At 41.1% G+C, this 24370-nt stretch overlaps 1 protein-coding gene across 2 annotated transcripts; it reads right to left on the bottom strand.

Moving 5' to 3' along the window:
• Positions 1–281: 281 nt before the first annotated feature.
• On the bottom strand, positions 282–6323 carry LOC114027136 (oocyte zinc finger protein XlCOF6.1-like). Of its 2 annotated transcripts, XM_027841029.1 has the most exons (4): positions 6151–6323; positions 3375–3507; positions 2702–2812; positions 282–2064 (listed from the first exon to the last, which is right to left on the bottom strand). In XM_027841029.1, exons 1-4 carry the CDS (start codon positions 6172–6174, stop codon positions 911–913), a joined length of 1422 nt encoding a protein of 473 aa, XP_027696830.1. In that variant the 5' UTR covers positions 6175–6323; the 3' UTR covers positions 282–910. The 2 variants fall into 2 exon arrangements, with proteins under 2 accessions (XP_027696830.1, XP_027696831.1); XM_027841030.1 differs by lacking the exon at positions 2702–2812.
• Between the last annotated feature and the right edge of the window lie 18047 nt (positions 6324–24370).

Genomic DNA, 24370 nt, shown 5'->3' with positions numbered 1-24370 from the left:
TCTAATGTGTGTTCTAACAATAGCTTTGTAGCTACAAAGGAAGTTCAACAAGAGAAAAGCCTTCCTTTTTATGTAACAAACCCTAACTCTACCAAACAGACTACTAAAAGGAGTTGGAAACCAGTTGGTAGCAGCTGAGACCTCTGGCATGCTCCACCCTTCCTCCATCAGGGTGTGAATGAATGAAGATTTGCAAACCTTTATGACAGATTCCCACCACTTGAGTTAAAGTATGGAAGACTCTTGTTCAAATTCAAATATATTATTTAATTAAACCCTTATCAGTCTATAAGACCTTAGAATAATAAACAGAATCACAGGATCTCAAATTTGAAAGTGAGATGAGACAACCCCTGGTTCAACCCAAAAAGGAATCCCCTCTATAGCATCCTGTGAAAGTAATCAAGATTCTGCCTGAAGACCTCCCTAAATGGGGTTAAATATTATCTCCTGAGACAGCCTAATCCACTTTAGGAAAGCTCTAATAGGGAGCTCTTGCTTTACATTGAACCCAATCTGCTTCCTCTACAAATGACGCTCCTAGCTTTGTCCTCTGGTGCCAAGCCAAGCAAGCCTAATCTCTCTACTACATAATAGCACTTGAAATACTTAACAGTAGCTCTTAGGTCCCCTTAAATCTTTTCTTCTTCAGGCTAAACACCCATGTTAATTCGACTGATCCTCTTATTACATGGTAAGGTGACCAATTCCCTTACTGTCCTGGTCATCCTTTGTTGAACTTGGTCCAGTATGACAATATCTATTACCAGTCTCATCATCTATATGAGCTCTTAGAGATTTGGCCAGATGATAGATAAATATGGATCAGTAAAGAGGAACAGGAGGGTTCCATGGCATGGAGTACTCCTTGAAGGCAGTCTTGGAAAGGGCATCAAAGGAAGACCTGTGCTCACCAGTCCAGTGGTCCAAGCTTGATCAGCTCCAAGCTGATGGAATTATTGGCCATGTTGCTGAACTGCTGATCCCAGCCAGGGCAAGCGAAAAAATGTTCACTGCTGTGGATGTTTCTTTGGTGCTTCTTTAGGTCATGCATTCGAGTGAAAGGACGCCCACACTCAGGGCATGGGAAGGGCCGTTTACTACCTGGTACACGCTGGTGCACACGCAGGTGCTTCTTCAGGCCCTGTTTTTGGGCAAAGTGATGCCCGCATTGAGGACAGAGGAAGGGGTGCTCACCAGTGTGCACACGCTGGTGCTTCTTCAAGTCTTGCTTTTGGGAAAAGTGATGCCCGCATTCAGAACAAGGAAATGGCCGCTCACCACTGTGCACACGTTGGTGCCTTTTAAGATCCTGCTTTTGGGCAAACTGGCGCCCACACTCAGGGCAGGGAAAGGGGCGCTCCCCACTGTGCACATGTTGGTGTTTCTTGAGGTCCTGCTTTTGGGAGAAGCAACGCCCACACTCTGAGCAGGCAAAGGGACGTTCCCCACTGTGCAAATGCTGGTGCTTCTTGAGGTATTGCTTCTGGGTAAAGCAGCGCCCACACTCTGGGCAGGGGAAGGGGCGCTCGTTTCTATGTACCCACTGGTGTTTCCTCAGGTACTGCTTCTGGGCAAAGCATCGCCCACACTCAGGGCAGGGGAAGGGGCGTTCCTTGCTGTGCACCCACTGGTGGGTCATCAGGGCTGACTTCTGCCGGAAGCACTTCCCACATTCTGGGCAGGGGAAAGGCCGTTCCTTTGTGTGTACTCGCTTGTGCACCTTAAGCTCATGACGCCTCTTGAAGTGCTTTCCACATTCAGGACAATGGTGAGGTTTCAGGGAAAGCTCATTCTCAGAGGCTAACTCCTGGTTCTGTATCTTCTCCATGAGAGCTCTCTCACCTGGAGAAAGGCTATGCAAGACTCCATTATCTCTCTTGTTGCCTCCAGGCTCAGTACTCATCAAACTATCCATCTGTCCAGGGGGTAGGAGATTTGCTTCTTGAAACTTTTTGTGGCTGGAGGGCTGAGAATCTGTTTCACCTTGTTCCCCTGGGAAATCCCCACTCAATTGCTGTTTCCTAGGATTTTCTTTCCGAGGACACTTCCTGACCCCAACACCTATAAAGAGAGAAAAAAAGTCAGTATTCCCTCGGGGCTTCTAACAAGGGATTGTGGGAAGGGAATTGCTCATAGGACATAGCATTAGGACTGAAAGGGATCTTAGAGGTCATCCAGTCTGATCCCTTCATTTTATAGAAAAGTGAGGCTTAAAGAAGTTAAGGTTCTTGACCAAAGTCACACAGAAGTGGCGTAAGTGGAACCTAAGCAGTGGTGTGCTAGCCTACCTTGAATTGGAGCCAACTGTTAAAATTTTCATTGTGAGCATTGACACTTCTGAAACTGGCAAATGCTACAAATTAGGGCTTGATTTTTTTGTCTTTTATTAATTGTCTAGATTTAACAAAGTGATGGAGAAAATGCTAATAATGCAGATTAAACTTAAAAATATGTCATAGGTACATTTCCGCCCCAGAGACCTAATTGTTGAATGTTTACCAGCACACCACTGGATCCAAGTCTTCTGCTTCCAACCAACACCAGTGCTTATCTACTGTGCCACAGAACAGGAACAGTCTAAGTCCCCATGACAACTAGTATTATATAAATGTGAGTGCTCAATCCATGACATTTGCTGGCTGACTGAGTTCCTGACCAAAGTCAGTCACCTTAAAAGAGCTTGAAGGAAAATCCTCACCCAAGTATGAGCTTTCCAAATTATCTCTTCTCAACAAGTTCTGCTGATCTTCCCAGGTTTCAAAGACCTGTCCCAATGTAGTGAATAGCTCTGGCAGGGCTCCCAACCTGCCTGTTGGAAGCAAAGTCAACAAAATTCTCAGTATGTGCTTCTATTATGCCAAGGTTTACTTCCCACAAACACCTGCTTTCTTAGCTAGCTGTGCTGAGGCCCATTGCCCAACCAAGCCATAACTGATGTCAGGTTATGAGAACATGAGGTGTGTCCAAAGCTCTGTGCATGTGCATCAACACATCCACCTTGACATCCTCTAGTACAGGGTTGGGGACCCTTTGGCCTTGAGGCTCCTGCGTTGGGCAGTACCTTGGTTTCCAAGAGTTTATCCTAATCTGGTTGTCGCCATTTCAACCCTTAAGATCTCTACTGCCCTTCCCCCACCTAAATCTATTCCTTTAATTCACACCCCTGGGGACCTTACCCAGATTTTCTTGCCTCCTAAATGGATATGAGTCAAAATTATTCTCTTCAGTAAGAGCCTCTTACCTGCCTATCAGATCTATTTCTCACAATTCTCCAATTCAGACACTAGATAAGAGAAGTGAAAGAAATTTTCTCCACCTTTCCTGAAACTGAATCGTCCCCACAGGTAAATGAATGAAAAATCAAAACTCACCAACACTCAAAGAACTCAAGGTTTCATAGTTCTCTTTCATCACATCCCGGTACAACTGCTGTTGCCAGGCAGCCAACATCTCCCACTCTTCCTGAGAGAAAGTGATGGCCACATCCTCAAACGTTAGGAAGACCTGAAACCACCAGTCACACAATGTCTTATTCCAGTCTTTCCAGGGTTCCCCTGAAAACCCATTAACAGTTCTCATCCATAGTTAGCTTAGGATACTTATGATTCATTCCCCACATTAGGACTCTTTCTTTCTCTTCTTTCCCCACTAAGCTAGTCTGTGGCTGAGAACCCTGACAAGGACTTGGTCTCCAGAGACCACTGTTTGAATGTGCTATTTATCTAGAAAGGTCCTGATTTGGATGAATGAAAGAGAAAGCAGCCTTCTTCTACCTTTCTCACTAGCACACAAGTATGGATTAGTTTATTTATTTATACAATTGTCAATTATATAAGACTGACAGCCTTAGGCAATGAGAATTAGGACAGATAATTTTCACCAGTATGGCAACATGAAGAACTGGTTCAGAGTCGTTTAACAGCTAGCATTTATGGAGTTCTTCAAGGTTTGTACAGCACTTTACAAATACTATTTAATTTTATCCTTACAACAACCCTGGGAGGTAGGTATTATTATTATCCTTATTTTATAGATGAGTAAACTGAGGCATAGGTGACTTGCCCAGGAACACATAGCTGGTAAGTGTCTGAAGACATTTAAATTCAGATTTTCCTGACTCCTGGCCCAGAGCTCTATCCGTTGTGGCACCAGCTGCCGCTTAAGAAATAGCTTTTTCACTGCTCACTAATTTGGAGCAGGCTGACTGTCACCCCTATCCAGAAAGAAGGCTTCTAATTCAGCCCCAAAACCTTGGGAGGAGCCCTCACTCACACCCTGAGTCCCCAACAAGTTCTGGTTTAGGACTTCATTATGTCCTTGGTGGAACAGTGAAGAGAGCACTGGGCCTGGAGTCAGGATGAAGTGAATTCAAATCTGGCCTCAGATACCTACTAGTAGTGTGACCCTGAGCAAATTATTTAACCTATCTCTACCTCAGTTTCCTTATCTGTAAAATGGGGATAAATAATAATAGTATCTAATTCTCAGGGTTGTTGTGAGGATGATATAAAATAACACTTGTAAAATGCTTTGCAAACTAGAGTGCTCTGTAATCCTAGATACTGTACTAATTTTAATTATTGCCTGACATAATAGGTACTGCTGCCTCCAACCTCTCAATTCCCTAACTCACCCTTCATACTGCCATCCAAGTGAGCTTCCATTGCTCACGTTACTCTACCCAAAAACCTTCCGTGGCTCCTCTTTTGTCTCCTGCATCAAATATAAAATCCTAATGCTGGCATTCAAGAGCCTACCTCCCTCTCTCTTTTTCAGACTATTCCCCTTCACATATTTATACTGCACTCCAGCCAAACTGTATATTCAGCTACCACCCTCCCCCCTGTTTTATTCTCCTACCTCCACATCTTTGCTCAAGATGTCCCCTTCACCTAGAAAGAGCTCCTGCCTCCCCTACCCTATCTCTACCTCACTTCAAGACCCAACTCACCCTCCAGTCCGTGCCCTTGCCCCACAGCTGCAAACCTCTCACCCTCCTCAAATCTCTCAAAACTGTTTTGACCTCCATTTTTTTCACTTATCACATCGTGCTCCTGCATTACAGTTACTTATATACACATCTGTATATGTATATTATATTATACATATTAGATCATAAGTTCCTTGAAGACAGAGACCATGTCTGATTTTATCTTTTTATCTTCAGCATCATAGTGCTTTTAACATAGTAGGAACTGAATATTTGTTGAATTGAATAGAATTGGATACCCAAAACTGTGAATGTGCCTGTGCAGAATCCTGGCTTTGTCCTTCAGAGTTTAGGAGTGACTCAGGCTAATTCACAGGGACAAACACCCACTTTGGACATATAGCTAATACACAAACACACAATCTTGGAGATACATACCCACATATTATTACAAAGTCATAGGCACAGTCACAGTTGAACACATCTACAGAGCTGTAAACACACAATACTTTTCCTGCCTCAACACAGAGACAAAAATAAATATATAGGGCTGTCCTCAGAGACCCACAGGGAAATGAGGTACAGGTTAAAACACATGATCCTCCATCTCCCCATTCTGGAAAAATACTCATAGAGATGAAATCTAGTTAATACAAACCTTAAAGTCAGCTTTTATGGGAAAAATAAATCACAAAGGGCAACAAGAACATGAATATGAGTATGAAAGCAGGAGTACCACTCCTTTGTTTTTGGTGATAGTGGTGTGGGATATGGGGGGGTAGTAATCTGAAAGAATAGAGGTTCATATTGCCTTTTTTTTTTAAAGTACTAGTTAGCTAAATCACCATTTCCTCTACTATCTACTTTCCAATCTATGAGTCACCACCTACATAGCTCCTTTACAGCAGCGGGGAGTAATAGTGGTGGGGTCTCCAAAGCAGAGGGAATGTGGAAATCCCTCCAATTTCCTGTCCCTGGGGAGGGTTCTGGTCACTTTCCTACACGACTGGAAAATCTCCTAGATACATTCATTCAACAAACGTTCAATACAAAGCCAGGCCTTTGGGCCGAATCTCACCCAGAGTCACATCCAGTCGGTGGGTGGGTCGATTGGTCGCCCAGACACAAACACATAGAGCCCACCACTTTCTCTTTTATACTTGCCTCCCCAGAGGGTCTCTCCACCCCTCAGTGCCCCAGTGTAATTCAGGGCCTACCTGAGCTGCTTTGACCTTGGCCATGGCCCAAGCAGGAGCTGCCTCCTTCTGTTGCCTCTAGACAGGTGGAACTATACTTGTGCGATAATGACCCCCTTTAAGAACCCTGCCTAGGAGAAATCCAAGAACTACCTTTCCCTCCTTCCTGGGCTCTGATAGAGTAGGGATAAAGGGAAAAAGGAAGCTGAAAGTGGGATACGGAGGGGCGGGATACAGTTCCTGGGACTATTGCGCATGCCTACATCTACTTTTCCATTTCACTAGGGCTGGAAAGGGGAGGGAGCAAGCAAGAGGGGATAGGACTGGAGAACAGAAGGGAAAGGGAGGGGGAAGGGACAAAAAGAGAGGGGGAAGTTGAAGAGCCCTTCTTATAGTATAAATGGCCTTTGGGCCAAAGAAAGGGTCCACTGTTTTCTTCCTCCTTTCCTCTGGGTACCTTGCACATAATAAATGCTCAATAAATATCTGATCATATTAATGAAGAGGTTCTGTTTCCTACACTGTCACGTCACTGAATCACATAGCTTAGTGCCTGGTCTTGAAGAGCAACTTGGGGTTGGTCTGGGTAACTTGAAAAGCAGACCTCCAAACCAGCAGAAATTTGCTGGAGGGAATGCAAGTGGACAGAATGGAAGAAAACCACTCAGGGTTTCTGGAAATAGAGATGGACGATAAGGTTACAGGATCTATGCACTGGCATTGCACAGAGGGGTTAGTCAGGAATTCCCTATGTGTCCTTAGCAAGTTGCACCCCTCTCTTAAATTGAGTTTCAGTTCTAATGTTCTATGACCCCGTGATTTTTTAGCACTTCAAAGCTGCCCTGATGTCAGCACTTACCCTAGAGAAAGTCCATAGAAGTTCTCTCCATTCCTCCTCTCTGTGATGCAGCCCTAAGGCATTCAACTCACTTCCAATTCCCTCCTTCCACTGTATTCCCTCCGAAGAAGCTTCTTCCTTTGGCTTTGTGAGAGGTAAAAGTAGAACTACCTTCTCTGGAAACTTGGAAGAATAGCAGATGCCCTTATCTAGTGAAAACACCGTAGTCCAGAGTCTCACTTTCAGTTTTTCATGTTCAAAAAGGAAGTTAAATGACTTGTCCAGGGTCACACAGCTAGCGAGTAAGCATCTGAAACCAGATTCTAACTCAGGCCTTTCTGACTCCAGAGTCAGTGCTCTATCCCCTATACCACCTAGCTGCCCCAAATAAAAGAGCAAGTATCATATGCAATGAGGATACACACCATTTTCAATGTTTTTTCAATGAGGCAAGGATGCCCACTCTTCCCAGTATCATTTGAAATAGTTCTAGAAATGCTAGTAATAATAATAATAAGATTACAAAGTAATTAAAGGAATTAAAGATACATAAAGAGGAGATAAAAGACCCTGTTTGCTGATGATATGATGGTTTACTTGGAAAACCCCAGGGAATCAGCAAAGATGCTAATTGAAACAATTAATAGCTCCAGCAAAGTTGCAGGTTACAAAATAAATCCTCAAAAATCAACAGAATTTCTATGTAATAATAACAAAACATAATAAACAATAATAGCAAAAGAAGTACCATTCCAAATAACTACAAATGCACAACATATCTGGGTATCAACCTCCCAAAGTACTCAAAAGACTTGTATAGGTTCAATTATAAAGTGCTCCTTAAAGAAATAAAGAATAGGGGCAGCTAGGTGGCATAGTGGATAGTGTACCAGCCCTGGAGTCAGGAGGACCTGAATTCAAATCCAGCCTCAGACACATAACACTCACAGCTGTGTGACTCTGGGCAAGTCACTTAACCTCAATTCCCTGCAAAAAAAAAAAAAATGAAGAACAACTTAAACAACCAGAGGGATATTCAATGCTCATGACTAAGCTGTGACAAAATAAGAAAAATGACAATACAACCAAAATTAATTAATGCTTTATCAATCAAGTTACCAAGGGGATATTTTACAGAACTAGAGGAAATGACAAAATTCATTTGGAAAAAAAAAAGATCTAGAATATCAAGGGAAATTATGAAAAGAAGTAAGGATGAAGGGAGAATAGCACTTCCAGACCTCAAACTATATTTTAAAGCAGCAATCATCAGAACCATCTGGCATCGGTTAAAGAATAGAGAGATCAGCAGAACCAGGAGAACACCTTACACAGTAACAGCCACATTGTATGATGACTAACTTTGATAGATTAGCTCTTCTCAGCAACGAAAGGAACTAAGGCATCTCCAAAAGTCTCATGATGGAAAATGCTATCCACATCCAGAGAAAGAACTATGGAGTTTGAATGCAAATCAAAGCATACTATTGCTCTTTTTTTTCCTTCTGCTTTGTTTTGTTTCTTCTTTCTTGTGGTTCCTCCTATTGGTTCTAATTCTTCTTTACAACATGATTAATATGAAAATATGTTAATAGGAATGTATATGTGTGTCTATATCATATTGTATGCCATTGGGGGGAAGGGAGGGGGAGAAAATTTAAAACTCAAAAGCTTATGGAAGTGATTGTTGAAAACTAAAAATAAATTAATTAAAAAATAAAAAGCAAAAAAAAAAAAGAATAGAGAGATAAATGGAACAGACTAGACAAGAGAGATTTAGAAACAATAGAACTCAATAACCCAGTGTTTGATAAAGTTGAAAACATAAATTATCTATAGAAAAACTCCCTATTTGATAAAAACTACCAGGAAAACTGGAAAACAGTCTGGCAAAAACTGAGCTTTGGCAAAAATTGGGCTTAGACCAACATATTACACCACATTCCACAGTATATTTTAAATAGATACATGACATTAATATTAATGACTATACAATTAAAAAAATAGAAGACAAACATACTTCTCACAGCTATGGGTAGGAAATGTAATCTTAGCCAACAAGAGATGGAGGCAATTACAAAAGATAGAACGGATAATTTTGATGACTTGAAACTGAAAAGCTTCTGCACAGACAATATTAATGCACCTAGGATAAAAAGGGAAGTGATCAAATGGAAAAAATCATCGTATCAAATTTCTCTTGATAAGGGTTTGCTATGCAAGATACATAAATAATCAATAAGTATATATAAAGAGAATAACCATTCCCCAATAGATAAATGGTCAAAGGATATGAATAGTTCTCAAAAGAAGAACTGCCAAATATTCATAGCCACATGAAAAAATGCTCCAAATCACTAATAATAAGAAAAATGCAAATCCAAACAACTCTGAGGCTTTATCTCACACCCTGAAAAGTGGCAAAAATTGCAAAAAAAAATGCCAATAGTCAATGTTGGAGGGGCTGTGGAAAGATAGGTACACTGATACATTGTTAGTGGAGCTGTAAAAAAAAAAGTAGTGGAGCTGTACTCTAATGTAGAGTGAAGTAAGCAGAACCAAGAAAGCAATGTACACAGTAACAACAAAGTAAATAGAAAGAACAACACACCAAAAAATTAAAAGTAAATATAACAAAATCATAAAGATCAACTGGAACTCAGATGAAGAGATGTGAGAAGACATTCCATGTTTTCAGGCTTTTTCAATATATCAATAAGTTGTGTGGACTTTTTTTCCCTTGCCTTCCAAAAAATACTATTTTTCATATAAAATGGCTCTCTGGGAGGGGAAGGAGGAGGGACACATAGGATTCAATGATGATGTAAAAAACAGAAAATGTCATTAAAAATTTTTTTCAAAAGAAAGAAATTCTGCCAGAAGGCATAAGGAAGTTGTAACTAAACAGAAGGATAGATCTTTGGAGAAGCAAATAAAGGAGACGGTGAAGTTGGTTTTATCATGTGCCCAAAAGCAACAAAAAGATCATTTCACTTGGTCATTTCACTTTGCAGTGCTATTAGTAAGCATAAACAAAATACCATCAAGAAGATCCTTACTTTTTGCGCCCCAACTGTTTGTGTTCCAAAACATGAAGAGATTGAGAAGTTATACACACACACACACACACACACACACACACACACACAGGTATCTGAATATATGATGACTTGAATGCAAAGGTATGCACAAGGAAGGGATTGTAAAAAAATGTGTTTGAAAATATGCTTCAGAATTTAGAAACAAAAGAAGCCCAGAGGTGTTCAATGATTTGTCCAAAGTCTGGGTTGAATTTAACAAACATTTATTAAGCAACTACCACGTGAGAGAAAGGTATTATGATAGGTGCTAGAGAAACAAAGACAAGAATGAAATAGTCCTTGCCATCAAGAAGCCTCAAGCCTGGATATCATGTTTTTCACAAAGAAACCTGAAAGGCACTGGACATGGTGAACACTAAACAACATATCAAAAAAAAAAAGAAAAGAAAAGAAAAAGAAAAAAGAAGAAACTAACTATGTCATAACAGTCAGGAAGCCTGTAATGACGATGAAGGAATCAATTTAAAATCAGCTGTCAATGTGCAGTCACATCATTAACTATTTAGAGCAAAGGTCAAAATAGCATCAAATGAGAAGGATAAAGATGAGATGAGAAGACATTGGGCAATTACAAAAGCTCCATCCTTCTCTATTTAAAGAAACTATTGATGCTGAAAAAATGGGAAATGGATAAAGGAAAAGGTGATTGATTTTTATTATTAGTTCTTACCTAAATGTACCTGATATAAGTCAGTCTCCAAAAGAAAGAGGCCAAAAGAACAAAGAGACTGATGTAGCCAGCAAACATTTGTTCTTTTTTCCAAGCAAAGAGAGATGCAAAAGCAACACTGGTTTAGAGTAAAAACTCAATTGTAAAACATTACAGAGTAGGATGGCACCACTATAACCTCAGAGAAAAATAGCAAATTGTGAAGTAAGTCTGGAAGGCATGAATTTGCATGAAACCCAAATAAATTCAATCATCCCTAATTGGATGAAGGACAACAAACTGACAGAAAAGGTAACAGGTTACCACATTGACTTGGACCCTCCAGTCACATTATACTTCTTTCTCAAAGGGTCAGGCCCTCTAGTTTGAAAAACTGCCTCAGAGGAAAAGGGAAGGAACTGTCTTCTAAATCACCATAAGGAAGTTTTGCACAGTAGATGTTCAGACCACAGCGTTGGCCAATGGCTTTGAATTGAATCTTCTAGGAATTGTGGGCAAGGCAGAGAAAACTGCTACTTTGGATCCTCTAGTCATCCTCCAGGCTTTCTCTTTCTCCTAGTCTGGGCCATGTCCCTGCCCTAAAGGGGCCTCTGGGACATCCATGGTTTTGGCTTCTTGTCACCAGCCAAACTGGGGTATTCAGGTCCAGGCCACCATAGGGCTGTTCCATGACTAGGTTCAGAGAAAATCAGCAGCAGCAGGATTATATAATAATAATGACCCTTAAAAAGCACAGCACTTTATACTTTTAAAATCTATTACATCCCCATCTATTATCTCACGTGCTCCTCACAACAACCCTGAGGTTGGCAGGGCAGGAACTGAGAAATGAAGCCCAGAGATGTTCAATGACTTGCCCAAAGTCTAGGCTTAATTCAACAAACATTTATTAAGCAACTACCACATGGAAGGAAGGCATTATGATGAAAAAATGGGAGTCCATTAGTCCCTAATAGTGAGGTTAAGGAACTAAATCAAGCACTCAAGATTAGGGAGAATTCGAACCCTTCCCCACCTTAAAGAGGGGATTCCTGCTTAGGTGAAAGGTTGAGTTAGATGACCTCTAAGACTCCTGAAGATGTAGTACTGGACTCTAAGTCAGAGGACCCAGGTTGCAGTTCTCATTCTATTATTTGGCAGCTGTGTGACTTGGGAAACCCCTAACTCCTCTACATCTTCGTTTCTTCACTAGGAAAATGAGAGAATTGGGCTAGGTAGTCGTTAAAGTGCTTTTCAGTCCATGACCCATATTAAATTTGCACAGCACTGCGCTGCACGTACCAAACAATTCTGCTATTCCGAAGACTCGTGGGGCACGCCTGTCTGCAGGAAGTGGGGAGGACTAAGGGGCACTGACAATCACAGCTGCCCACCTACATCTAGGGCCGCCCGTTAATGCGGCGCGCGCTGTTTGCTGGGAGATTGGAGGCTGCCCCGCTTCCACCTCGCGTGCCACGGGCTAAAGTAGTGAGGCACGCTGGGAGATCGGGGACCTTCCTGCAACCACGGGAAACCAAGTGAGGCAGAGCGGTGCACCCTGGGAGATGTGACTTCGTGTGGAAGTGGCCACAGCACAGCGAGTCCGAGCCTATGATCATACCAACAACTAAGACTCCTCTACTGGGTAAAAAGTGGGGGTAAGTTGGGAGGGAGAGAAAGGGGGTGTGTTCGTCGGAGTAGAAGATGACTCAGAGGACAGGCGCCCGTGTGGCGTCATTTCCTCTGAAGTGAAAACGGAAGTGCTCAACCGGAGGGAAAGGTTGCTAGGGGCCGGTTACTTAGGCAACAATGGTCAAATCCTTGTGAGAGGCTTCTGGCCTGGGGTGGGGGTAATATGCAGCGGAGGAGGGGGTAGTGGGAGGGGAGGGAGAAGGTCTAGTTGTTTTGTTCTTGGGGCCTCAATAGAGAAGGCGTCCTTTCTGCCTGTGGCCGAGCCCGTCTGAAGTCGTTATGCCCCGACGGGGGGCAGTGTTGGTATCCCCCTTTTGGCTAGTGCTCGTCGCTGGACCTGGATGAAGGCCAAAGATGTGGTTCCCGCTGGCTGACCTTGGGCGCCTGGCCTCTCTGATCTCTCAGCTCCCTCTCCCAGGCATCGCCGCCTTGGAGGAGGCCGCCTTGGACAGTGCCGAGCCGCGAACTGGGAGTCGGGAGAACGATGGGCTTGCAGGCCAACCAACTACTGAGCTGCCCATGGTCTTGGGTCATTTGCAGCGCCCAAATCCTGGCTCTGCTTCAGCAGCTCTTCAGGCTAATTGTTATTTCCTTTTAACAGAGGAGGAAATGGAGAGGTTGGTTAATACCTCATGCCTGGGAAGAGAGGGAATCTCACACGTGAATATCTGAATTTTGAAGTACCCACGACTTTATTTCCTGAAGAGTACAAAGAGGGCAGGCTCTTAATAGCTTGGTAAAGTTGTTTGTCAAATAGTGACCCAATTCGCTGTGGTCAGTACATAATAAATTTATGTAGCACCTACTTTGTGCCAGGAACTGTGTGCTAAGTGCTTTGTAATGATCTTTGATCTTCACAACCACCCTGGGAGGTAGGTGTTATTATCCCCATTTTACAGTTCAGGAAATGGAGTCAAATAGGTTAAGTGAGTTGTGGATCTCTTTACAGTGATATATTGGCACAGGCTAAAAATACATATCTAAACAGATATCGATAAATACATGCAAGACACATTCATAGTACATTAGAAAGGGAAGATTGGGATGTTTGGGATAGAGCCTTACATTCTGAGCTTTCTGTCAAGGAGTACAACCAAGCCTAGCCACACAATAGCACAGAGTGCTTGTGAGAAGAGTTTGGCTAAATGGGTGCCTATATGATGATAATGACAAATTCTCTTCTTCCCCATCTACATTAATGATTTTGTAGTGTATTACTTCAATACCTGGATTGATTTATGATCTCATCAATGTGGACATTCTGTGGACATTTAACCTCTTTGGGGAACATTTTTTTTTATAAGATGAAAGAGTTGGACTTGCAGATTTTTGTTTCTTCTAGCTCTAAATCCATGATCCTGTTATACTTCCAATGGTGTATATTGCAACTCACTTTTTAAATTAACAACTGCTGGATGGATAGTTTGTAGTTAGAAATAATATTTAATCTTTATAACAAGTGCTGTGCAGAACATTACAATTTACCTTTTCTCAAAATCCTGTGAGGCAGGAATAATATAAACTCATACCTTTCTTCCCTCTACACCTATACATTCAAAGAATGGATTATAATGGAAGGCTGGGGAATCTCTTCTAGAAATCCTTATGAATTGTATGGTGAAGTGTAGGCCTCCTTGAAGGCAGGCAACTGGACTAGATTTCTCAAAGTACTTATCAATCTTCTAAGTAATAGATAACAGCTTTGAGTTTTAATTGGTTTCTCTTCCCTGCAGATGGCACTGCTGCTCTGAGACTATTTTCCCCAGTACCTTTCTCCTTCCCTATCCTCTTCTGAATATTTTTTTGTATTGTACTCATTTTTTCAGCTCATTAATGCTATTGCTTTCCATTCTAGGGATGACTTACTAGCCACTTGCTGCATAGTGTGATTTCAGAGGATCTAAAAAGTCAACCCTACGATCCCACCTCCCAAAAAAATCTCCCCTAATATTTATTTCACCACCATGACTGAAATTGTACCATTTGGGATAGTTCCTTTGATTTCAGACACATTGAAGATCCCTGTTAAAAAATGCAAATGTGTTATTCAGGAGGGGTTTAAAATTAATATGAGCTGTTAGCTGAAGCCATTAAAGATTAAACTAGTTATAAGTAGAAGGTATGTGTGTGTTGCATGAACTCTGGATTATATAAGGAATGATAAATACAAAGAATTCAAAGAAATACAAGATACAGATGGCAAAGTGATTAAAAAAAGCTAAAAGGTACACACTGATGATAATATCAAACAGTAACAAAACTGCTGGCAAATTCAACATAAGGTTGAGCTATATTATTAAAGCTAATATTCATGGTCTTCATTTAGTTTAAATAACAAAGTCTTGGTTTCATGCACAGTCATTCCAAGCCACTTTTTAATGTTGTTGTACTTGTTTATGAGGTTTGTTTTTGTTGTTTATTCTGTGATCAGTTTTGACTGGAAAAAATATGTACTTAAAAAAAAGTTTAAATTGATATAGTGGGAGAAATGACATTGATCATTAAATGAGATAATTTTATTGTAAATTTTATTTTATTTTATTATTGCATTCATTACATAACCAAGAAAAATAGAGGGTCCATTGGTCTGTATCTATTGCTCTTCAGTGTTCTTTTTCACATCCTACCAGCTCTTAATTCTTCATAAATGTCTTCCAGCTCCTCCTGTTGAATTTTCATGTAGTCACCTATCTGGGACCTGTTTCTTCTCCCCACCTCTAGCCTCTAACAGGGAGATCCTATTTTAACTATCAATGGAATGAGAGGTCGTTATAGATTGTCAAATGTTTACAATTTAGAGACAATCATTTTGGGGATTACCAAAGCACAAGTCCTTGTGCAAAAAAATCTATTCCTTGTTTTGGACGATAATTATTTTATTATTATTTAGCTAGCATTTGTATAGTGTCTTCTATGTGCCAGGCACTGTGCTAAACACTTTACAAATAATTTGTTTTTGACTTAACATTAACAAAGGGTAAACCAGCTGATTAAGTTGCCTGAGATAACTGCCCTTGGTACTCTGTTTAAATGGAGGATTTGGGAGGAGTGCTCTACCATCCCATCCTCCCCTCTCCAATTAGAAGGAGGGAGGGACCCCAGGGGAAGGTGCTGAGGAGGTGTGAGTTTCAGAGTTAATGTGATCTTTCAGGATGATGAGATTCCTAAGGGCATGATAGAAATCCAAAGGAGTGAAGCCAGGTGGGAAATGATGAGATGGCTGCTCTAAGCACCCTCTTTAAATGACTACTGTGAAAATATATTTAATAGGAATGTATATATAGAGTCTATATCAGCTTGCATGCCATCTTGGGGAGGAGGAGGGAGGGAAGGGAAGGGGAGAAAGTTTAAAACTCAAAAGCTTATGGAAGTGAATGTTGAAAACTAAAAATAAATTAATTTTTTAAAAAGTATGCTTCAATCTGTATTCAGACACCATCAGTTCTTTCTCTGGGGATGAATAGCATTTTTAATTATGATGAAAAAGTCCTTCAGAGTTGTCTTGAATCATTGTATTGCTGAGAATACCTAAATCATTCACAGCTGATCATCTTACAATATTGCTGTTACTTTGTAGACAGTACATATCATTTTGTATCAGTTCATGTAAGTCTTTCCAGGTTTTTCTGAGAGCATCCTGCTCATCATTTCTTTTTTTTGTTTTGCTTTGTTTTACGTGAGGCAACTGGGATTAAGTGACTTGCCCAGAGTCACTCAGCTAATGAGAGTTATGTGTCTGAGGTTGAACCTGAACTCAGATCCTCTTGACTCCAGGGTGGGGGCTTTATCCACTGCACCACCTAGCTGCCCCCTGCTCATCATTTCTTACAGCACAATAGTATTCCATCACAATCACATAGCACAATTTGTTCAACCATTACACAATCAATGAACATCTCAGTTTCAAATTCTTTGCCATCAGAAATGAGCTGTTATATTTTTGTGCATATAGGTCCTTTTCCTTTTTGTTTTTTTATCTCTTTTTGGATACAGACCTGGTAATGGTATTGCTAGGTCAAAGGTATGCATGGTTTTATAGCCCTTTGAGCATAGTTCCAAATTTCTCTACAGAATAGTTGAATCAGTTCACAACTCCAACAGTGCATTAATATCTCATTTTTCCCACATCCCCTCCAATGTTTTTTTTCTTTTCTCTCCTATTAACCAATCTAATAGGTATGAGGTAGTGCCTCAGAATTGTTTTAATTTGCATTTCTCTAATCAATAGTGATTTAGAGCATTTTTTTCCATATGGCTATAGATAGCTTTGATTACTTCATCTGAAAACTGTTCATATCTTTTGGTCATTTATCATGTAGAGAATGGCTCTTATTTTTATAAATTTGACTCAGTTCTCTATATATTTGAGAAGTGAGGCCTTTATTGGAGAAACTTGTTTCAAAATTTTTCACAGTTACGATTGCTAAATGTATTTCCCTCCATTCTGTTCCCCCTTCCTGTTTATTCTCTCTCCTTTCACCCTGTCCCTCCTCAAAAAATTTTTGCTTCTGACTATTGCCTCCCCCAATCTGCCCTCCCTTCTGTCACTGCCTCCCCTTCTCTTATCTCCTTCCCCTCCTACTTTCCTGTAGGGTAAGATAACTTTCTATACCCAATTGAGTGTGTATGTTATTTTCTCTTTGAGCCAATTCCAATGAGAGTAAGGTTTACTCCCCCCTCCCACCTCCTCTATTTTCCCCTCTACTGTAAAAACTTTTGCTTCTTTTATTGAGATAATTTGACCCGTTCTACCCCCTCCCTCTCCCTTCTCCCAGTGAATTCCTCTTTCTCACTCTTTAATTTTTTTAGATATCCCTTCATATTCAACTTACACCTGTGCCCTCTATCTATATATTCTCCTTCTAACTGCCCTAATAATGAGAAAGTTGTTATGAGTTACAAGTTCATTTTCCCATGTAGGAATGTAAACAGTTTAACCTTATTGAATCTCTTATAATTTCCCTTTCCCGTTTACCTTTTTATGCTTCTCTTGAATTTTGTATTTGTGAGTCAAATTTTCTGTTCCATTCTGGTCTTTTCATCAAGAATGCTTGAAAGTCCTCTATTTCATTGAAAATCCATTTTTTCCCCTGCTGGTTGTAATCCTCTTTTGCTCTCCAGAATATCATATTCCAAACCCTCTGATCCTTTAATGCAGAAGCTGCTACATTTTGTGTTATCCTGACTGTAGCTCCACAATATTTTAATTGTTTCTTTCTGGCTACTTACAATATTCTCTCCTTGACCTGGAAGCTCTGGAATTTGGCTATAATATTCCTAGGAGTTTTCATTTTGGGATCTCTTTCAGGGGTTGATTGGTAAATGCTTTCAATTTCTATTTTACCCTCTGGTTCTAGAATAGAGGGCAGTTTTCCCTGATCATTTTTTGTAAGATGTCTTTTTTTGATCATGGCTTTCAGGTAGTCTGGTAATCTTTAAATTATCTCTCCTGGCTCTATTTTCCAGGTCAGTTGTTTTTCCAATAAGATATTTCACATTGTCTTCTATTTTTTCATTCTTTTGGTTTTGTTTTATTGTTTCTTAATTTCTTATAGTCATTAGCTTCCATTTGCTCAATTCTAATTTTTAAGGAATTATTTCCTCAGTGAACTTTTGTACCTCCTTTTCCATTTGACCAATTCTACTTTTCAAATTCTTTTTTTCTTCAGTGAATTTTTGTGCCTCTTTTTTCATTTGACCAATTCTGCTTTTTGAGGCATTCTCCTCTTCATTGGCTTTTTGAACCTCTTTTACCATTTGGCCTATGCTGTTTTTTAAGGTGTTATTTTCTTCAGTGATTGTGTGTGTGTGTGTGTGTGTGTGGTTTGCTGTAGCTGGGCTATGCTGGTGTGGCCTGTGCTGGACTGTGCTCCACTTTCACCAGAGTACAACAGACCTTTCCTGCTGACCTTGTAAGTTTTCTTTGGCTGGAAAATTATTTCATCCCATCTTTTTATGGGTTCTGCTGCTCCAGGAATTGTTTTAAAGGTATTTTGAGGAGTTTGGGGGAGAGCTCAGGTGAGTCACTGCGCTTTCCACTGTCTTGGCTCAGCCCCTCCCCCCCCAAGATTTCAAAAGGACTGTATCAAAGAAAACTTTTTCTACCATAGCCATACATCCATTTAACTATATAGGTTCCATATGAGACTGGCTATTAAATGCCTCCATTATTAAAGACCAGCCCTTTACCCATAATATATAGTAGTGTTTTGGTAAGGAACCCCCTGGATCCATATTCATTGTCACTTTCAGAAGTGCAGTCTTACTGGGAAAGTTTGTATAGACTGGGGATAGAGCCAGGGTAGAACCATTGTATGTCAGAAAGAACATGGGATTGAGTCAGAAGACCTGGGTTTGAAATTCTAATACTAATACTTTTAGCTCTGTGTCTACAGGCAAGTTGCTTGACATCTCTGAGCCTCCGTTTCCTTATCTATAAAAGGTAAATGGTAATACTACCTTCTTCACAGGGTAGTTATGACGAAGGCAAGGCAAGGTATCACTGTACTGATATCTAGCATAGTTCCAATATCCCCCAACATAGGGTAGTCTCAGGTCCTGTTGGAGGAGGGTTTAGTTTTCCCTAAAAAGAGACAAAGCTGCCTCTCCCCTACCTTACCTCCACCTGATTTGGGTATAGGTACCCAATGAGGGCATGGTGTTGAAGTCTGGAAAGTCAGAAGCACATCTGAGAGAGGAATAAAGTTTTGCTGGCCTAGATTCTTCTCCAAAATGGAGGCCCTGGGTAGAACTCACCTATGAAAGAAGATTCTAGGATGAGACTGAAGCAGATATATGGTGTTAAAGTCTGGAAAGCCAGAAGCACAGCCAGTAGGAAGAAAATACTTTGTAAACCTTAAAACGGTACAAAATATAAGCTATCACTAGGAGTTACCTCTGAATCCAAGATCTTATGATAAGGATTGGCAAGAGTGTGTTTTAGGTCTGGAGTGGTATAATTTGAGAAGTTCTTCCAGGAGGGTAAGCTGATCCTTCAACTCTATAGCAGCATCTGCTTTGTGGAGAGAAAAAAAAGACATGGACAATTAAGATTATGTATTGATGTTCATATCCTGAGTTAGTTGATGCATAAGAATCCATCATCGCTCCCCTTATTTCCAAACTTTCTGAGCAATTACAGGGAATGTAGCTATCACACAACTATAATCCAGGAGGTTATACAACTGGTAAAGTTTCTGGCAAGAGATAAATGAAAAATCACTTTCCATACCCAATATGGCCACATTGGCCAGTCTTTTTAGACTATTACACTCCCACCAGGTACTGACATTGAACTGTGTATTTTTATGTATTGCTTTGTCCTCACATGTTAGATTATAAGGTTCCCCCCTTGAACTCCTTTGGAGGTTCCCCCACCTACAGACCCAGTAGTGTACATACAACTTGCCTCAGCAGACTCTTAGCACCTTTACATGAAAATCACCTTCAACTAAGAGGATATCAAGTTCCTCAGTAGTATTTTCTTCCCCTTCACCCTCACCATCTTAGTGAGTAAACGATAGTTACAAATGAATCTCCACCAAGTAGCAGCGGTTACAGACCAGCTCTCAGGGATGCTGTAGAAGAGATTCCTGCTTTAGGAGGGAATTCAGACTGGATGACCTCTGAGCTCCCTTCCAACCCTAAGATTCTAAGACTGATTCTTTGGAACTACCAACAAATACCTGGAAAGGAAGGAAGAGGTCTTGCGAACTTTTACTGACAATTTGTACAGGAGTTCTTGCATACTGTGGAGCCTCCTGCTATGTACTTTAAAAAAAAAAAAAAAGTTCGGTCCCTGTGAACCCCAGTGGCTCAGGCTGCCTTCAGTTAGTTGAAAATAGCTTTTGTTGGTCTTTGTCTAACCAGACTTAATGCTGTCCTTCACAATAGTAGAAGTGAACATTTCTAGCCATGGCACTTTTCTGTTGGCCTTCAGTCTGGCAAAATGTCAAGAACTATGTAAGCTCTGGTGACATTTGCAACTGAAACAAGATCCAGCAACAGCTCTAGGGACTACTATTTCAGCCTGTGACAGGCCTTAGAACTCAGAGGCTTATCTATCGGTTTCATCAGAGGGTTCATTGTCTCACCCACCCAGCAAAATTCTTGTAACAGCAGAAGGCATTCAAGCCCAGCCTGTTCAGAGATCTGAGGCAGCTTGGAGTAGTACAGAGAATGCTGGACAAAGCACTTGTCTTACAATCCCAGATCTGCCAATTACCACATCAGCCAATCAGTAAATAAACATTTATTAAGCAACTCCTATGTACCAGATACTGTGCTAAGTGCTGGGGATACAAAAGAAAGCAAAAGAGAGGCCCTGCTCTCAAGGAGCTCAAGGTGTAATGGAGGAGACAACAAACTACATACAGGATAAACTGGAAATAACAGAAGAAAGGCACTAGAATTAAGATCGATTGGGAAAGGCTGCCCGTAGAGGGTGGGATTTTAGCTGGGACCTGAAGGAAGCCAGGGAAGTCAGGAGGCCAGGGGAGGAGGGAGCACATTCCAGGCATGGGGGAAAGCCAGTGAAAACACCTGGAGTTGGGAGACAGTGTCTTGTCTGAGGAACTAAATCACAGAGTATATGGAGGGCAGCGTAAGAAGACTGGAAAGTTGGCAGAGAGCGGGGAGAAGATGAGGTTAAGCAGAGGATTTTTCATTTGATCCTAGAGATGATAGGGAGACATTGGAGTTTATTAAGTGGGAGGTGAGGGGGTTCAGGAAGATCGCTGACAGTTGAATGAAGGATGGACTGGAGTGGAGAAAGACTCATGTGGCAAGGGACCCCAAAGACAAATTTTGTCTTGTTCCTCCTATGGCCATCCATTCTCAGAGAAATTCAGGCAAAGGAGTTGAGGCTACCTTTATTTGCTCAGACTTGTAGGAGGAATAACATGATCGCAGGTATTATAGTTATATCAGCCCTCCCTGGAAACCATGGTGTAACAAAGAACACACCTAACACAGGCCCTGCCCTTCAGGGCTGAAGAATGCCACAAACACAGAATCACAAACTTGCTGTTATGATTATACTGTGGACATACAATTATCTATATTCAGTCAATCAGCTGATACACATTTATTTAATATGTCAGGCACTCTACTAAGCACTGGGATACAAAGAAAAGCAAAAGACAGCTGATCTCAAGGGACTCTCAGTTTAGTGGGGCAGACAACAAGCAAACAACGATCTACAAACAAGATATATACAGGAGAAAATGGAGAATAGCAACAGAAGAAGGCACTAGAATTAAGGGAGATTAGGAAAGGCCTCCTATAGAGTACAGAATTTTAGTTAAGAATTGAATGAAGTAGGTGCAGCTAGGTGGCTCAGTGAATAGAACACTGGCCCTGGAGTCAGGAGGACCCGAGTTCAAATCCAGCCTCAGACATTTGACACCTACTAGCTGTGTGACTCCGGGCAAGTCACTTAACCCCAATTGCCTCACAAAGAAAAGAAAAGAAAATGCCCAGAGTCCAGAGACAGAACAGCAAAGAGGCAAGTGTCACTGGATTAAAGAAGAGTCTGTGGGTTGTGAACATAGTTGTGAACAAGCAATACTGGGTTTCCCTTGACATCTCCTCATTATTGCCATAGCCCACACATAAACACACACAGAGACAAATTACACACAGATAAGATAATACAGTTACACAGATCCCAAACGACACACATAATACTATATGGAGGGCAGTGTAAGAAGGCTGGAGAATTGTGGGGAAGGGGAAGGTTATGAAAGACCTTGAATGCCAAACAGAGGACTTTATATTTGATCCTGGAGGTGACAGAGAGTCATTGGAGCTTACTGAGTTGGGGGAAGAGGCCTCTTTGGGAAGATCATTTTGACAGATGAGTAGTGAAAGTACTGGAGTGGGGAGACATTTGTACCAAGGAGACCAAGCAGCAGGCTATGACAAGAGTCCAGGTGTGAAGAGATGAGGGCCTGAACCAGCGGGGTGTTAGTGTCAAAAAAGAGGAGGTGTATAAGAAAGAAGTTCTGAAGGTAGAAACAAAAAGAAAAAACTTACACAGACAACACCAAAATTACTCAGAGCCACCATCATGCCAACACTCATCCACATTCAGGGAAATAAAAGAACTGACATATTGACTCTTCTGCTTCTCCCCAATTGTTTCCCTGGAGCCCTCTCTCCTGTGTATTCCTTTACTTTTAAAAAAAATTATTTTATTTTTGACTGATGAAATAAAACAAGCATTTCCATAACATAGTATCATTTTTAAAAAGATGCACATGAAACTGCAAATCTATTATGTACAACTTGCTATTCCTTTTAAATATTTAATAAAGTTATCATGTAAATTTCTTTTCCTTTTTTCTTTTTTTTCTTCCCTCCTTTACTCTTTACTGTACTCTTTGCTCCTACTCTCTTTATTCTCAGTACCACTGGGACAGCCAGTGCTGACAGACTTTCTGTCTCTCCCTCTGCCATGGACCAAACACAAACTTTTGCTCCTTTGCGGGGGAAACTCAGTATTCCAGATAAGAGTGGAGGTGGATCCTGGCCATGCCAATAGTGACTTTTAAGATTCCCCCTCTCTGCTTACACAGGATAAACTATCAAATGTTCCTCTCCTCTTCCTCTCCCTTCTGGGCCAAGAGTTGTTGGGGAGGTGCTTCCAGCCCCTAAGACTACAGCAAATTTCCACATTTACTTTTTCCCCTCCCTAGGACTGATAGTGATGGAGGGGTAGGGGGAGCAGAGAAAAAAGCAGGAGCAAAGAAGAGATAGGGCTGGAGAAGGGAGGCTGAAGGGAGAGAAGAGTTAAAGAGAAGTGGAAATGGGGTGGGGGAGATCCCTCTTTCCCATAGCATAAAAGTCCCTAGATCCACAAAAGGAATGCCTTAAGCATAATTGTACAGTAAATGAAATTCCTCTTATTTGCTTCCTTACCTCCTACCTCAGGCTGTTAGGTGTCTGAGATTAGAGTGCTGGGCCTAGAGGCAGGAAGACTCATCTTCCTGAGATCAAATCTGGCTTCTAACACTTACTAGCTGGGTGACCCTGGGCAAGTCACTTAACTCTGTTTGTCTCAGTTTCCTCATCTGTAAAATAACCTGGAGAAGAAAATGACAAGCTACTCCAGTATCTCTGCCAAGCAAATTTCAAATTGGGTCACAGAGTCAGACATGATTGGAAAATGACTGAAGAATGTTGACATGAAAAAAATATGGTTTCTTGTTTCAAGGAGAAGTTTGGGATTAACAAAATTTGCAATTTCCCAAAGACTATATCATATTCTTCCTCGTGTTCAATTTTGGGCCCAACTCATTGTCCAATATCTATTTAAGATAGGTATACTGAGAGGCAGCTAGGTGGCAAAGTGGATAGAGCTCTGGCCTTGGAGTCAGGAGGACCTGAGTTCAAATCCAGTCTCAGACACCTGACACTTACTAGCTGTGTGACCCTGGGCAAGTCACTTAACCCCAGTTGCCTCACCAAAAAAAAAAAAAAAAAAGGAAAATAATATAGGTATACTGATGTACAAGCTCTATAGATTATCCATCCAACTGCTAACTTCTGTGAGCATATTGGGAAAAAAGCATGCAATTGTGCTAATTATCTAGCAAGGGAATTTAATTAACTGAGTGTGCTATCTGAACCTCTCAACAGGCAGGCACAGGTTAAGGGTCACACAGCTGGTAAATGTCTGAAGAGGATTTGAACTCAGGTCTTCCTGACTCTAGATCCAACCCTCTAATTCACCAAACCATCTAACTATAAAATATGCTTTATAGTAAGTAGCAAGTTGCTGTTGAGATAATCATCTGAGAACTCAACTTTTAAACTTTTTCCTCACATCTTCTTCCAAAATCGTGCAAGGGGATGAACTGATGAGGCTTTATCATCTCTTCTCCATAGCTCACCTCCCACCCAGAACTAGCAATGGCCACTTAGAACATTAAACACATGGCAGTGGGAAGCATGTGCTTG

Source organism: Vombatus ursinus, unplaced genomic scaffold (genome assembly GCF_900497805.2).
Source record: "Vombatus ursinus unplaced genomic scaffold, bare-nosed wombat genome assembly UNPS02014852.1, whole genome shotgun sequence".
Taxonomy (NCBI): Eukaryota; Metazoa; Chordata; class Mammalia; order Diprotodontia; family Vombatidae; genus Vombatus; species Vombatus ursinus.
Note: the sequence above shows the minus strand (reverse complement) of the source record. Positions and strands in the feature narration are given on the sequence as shown.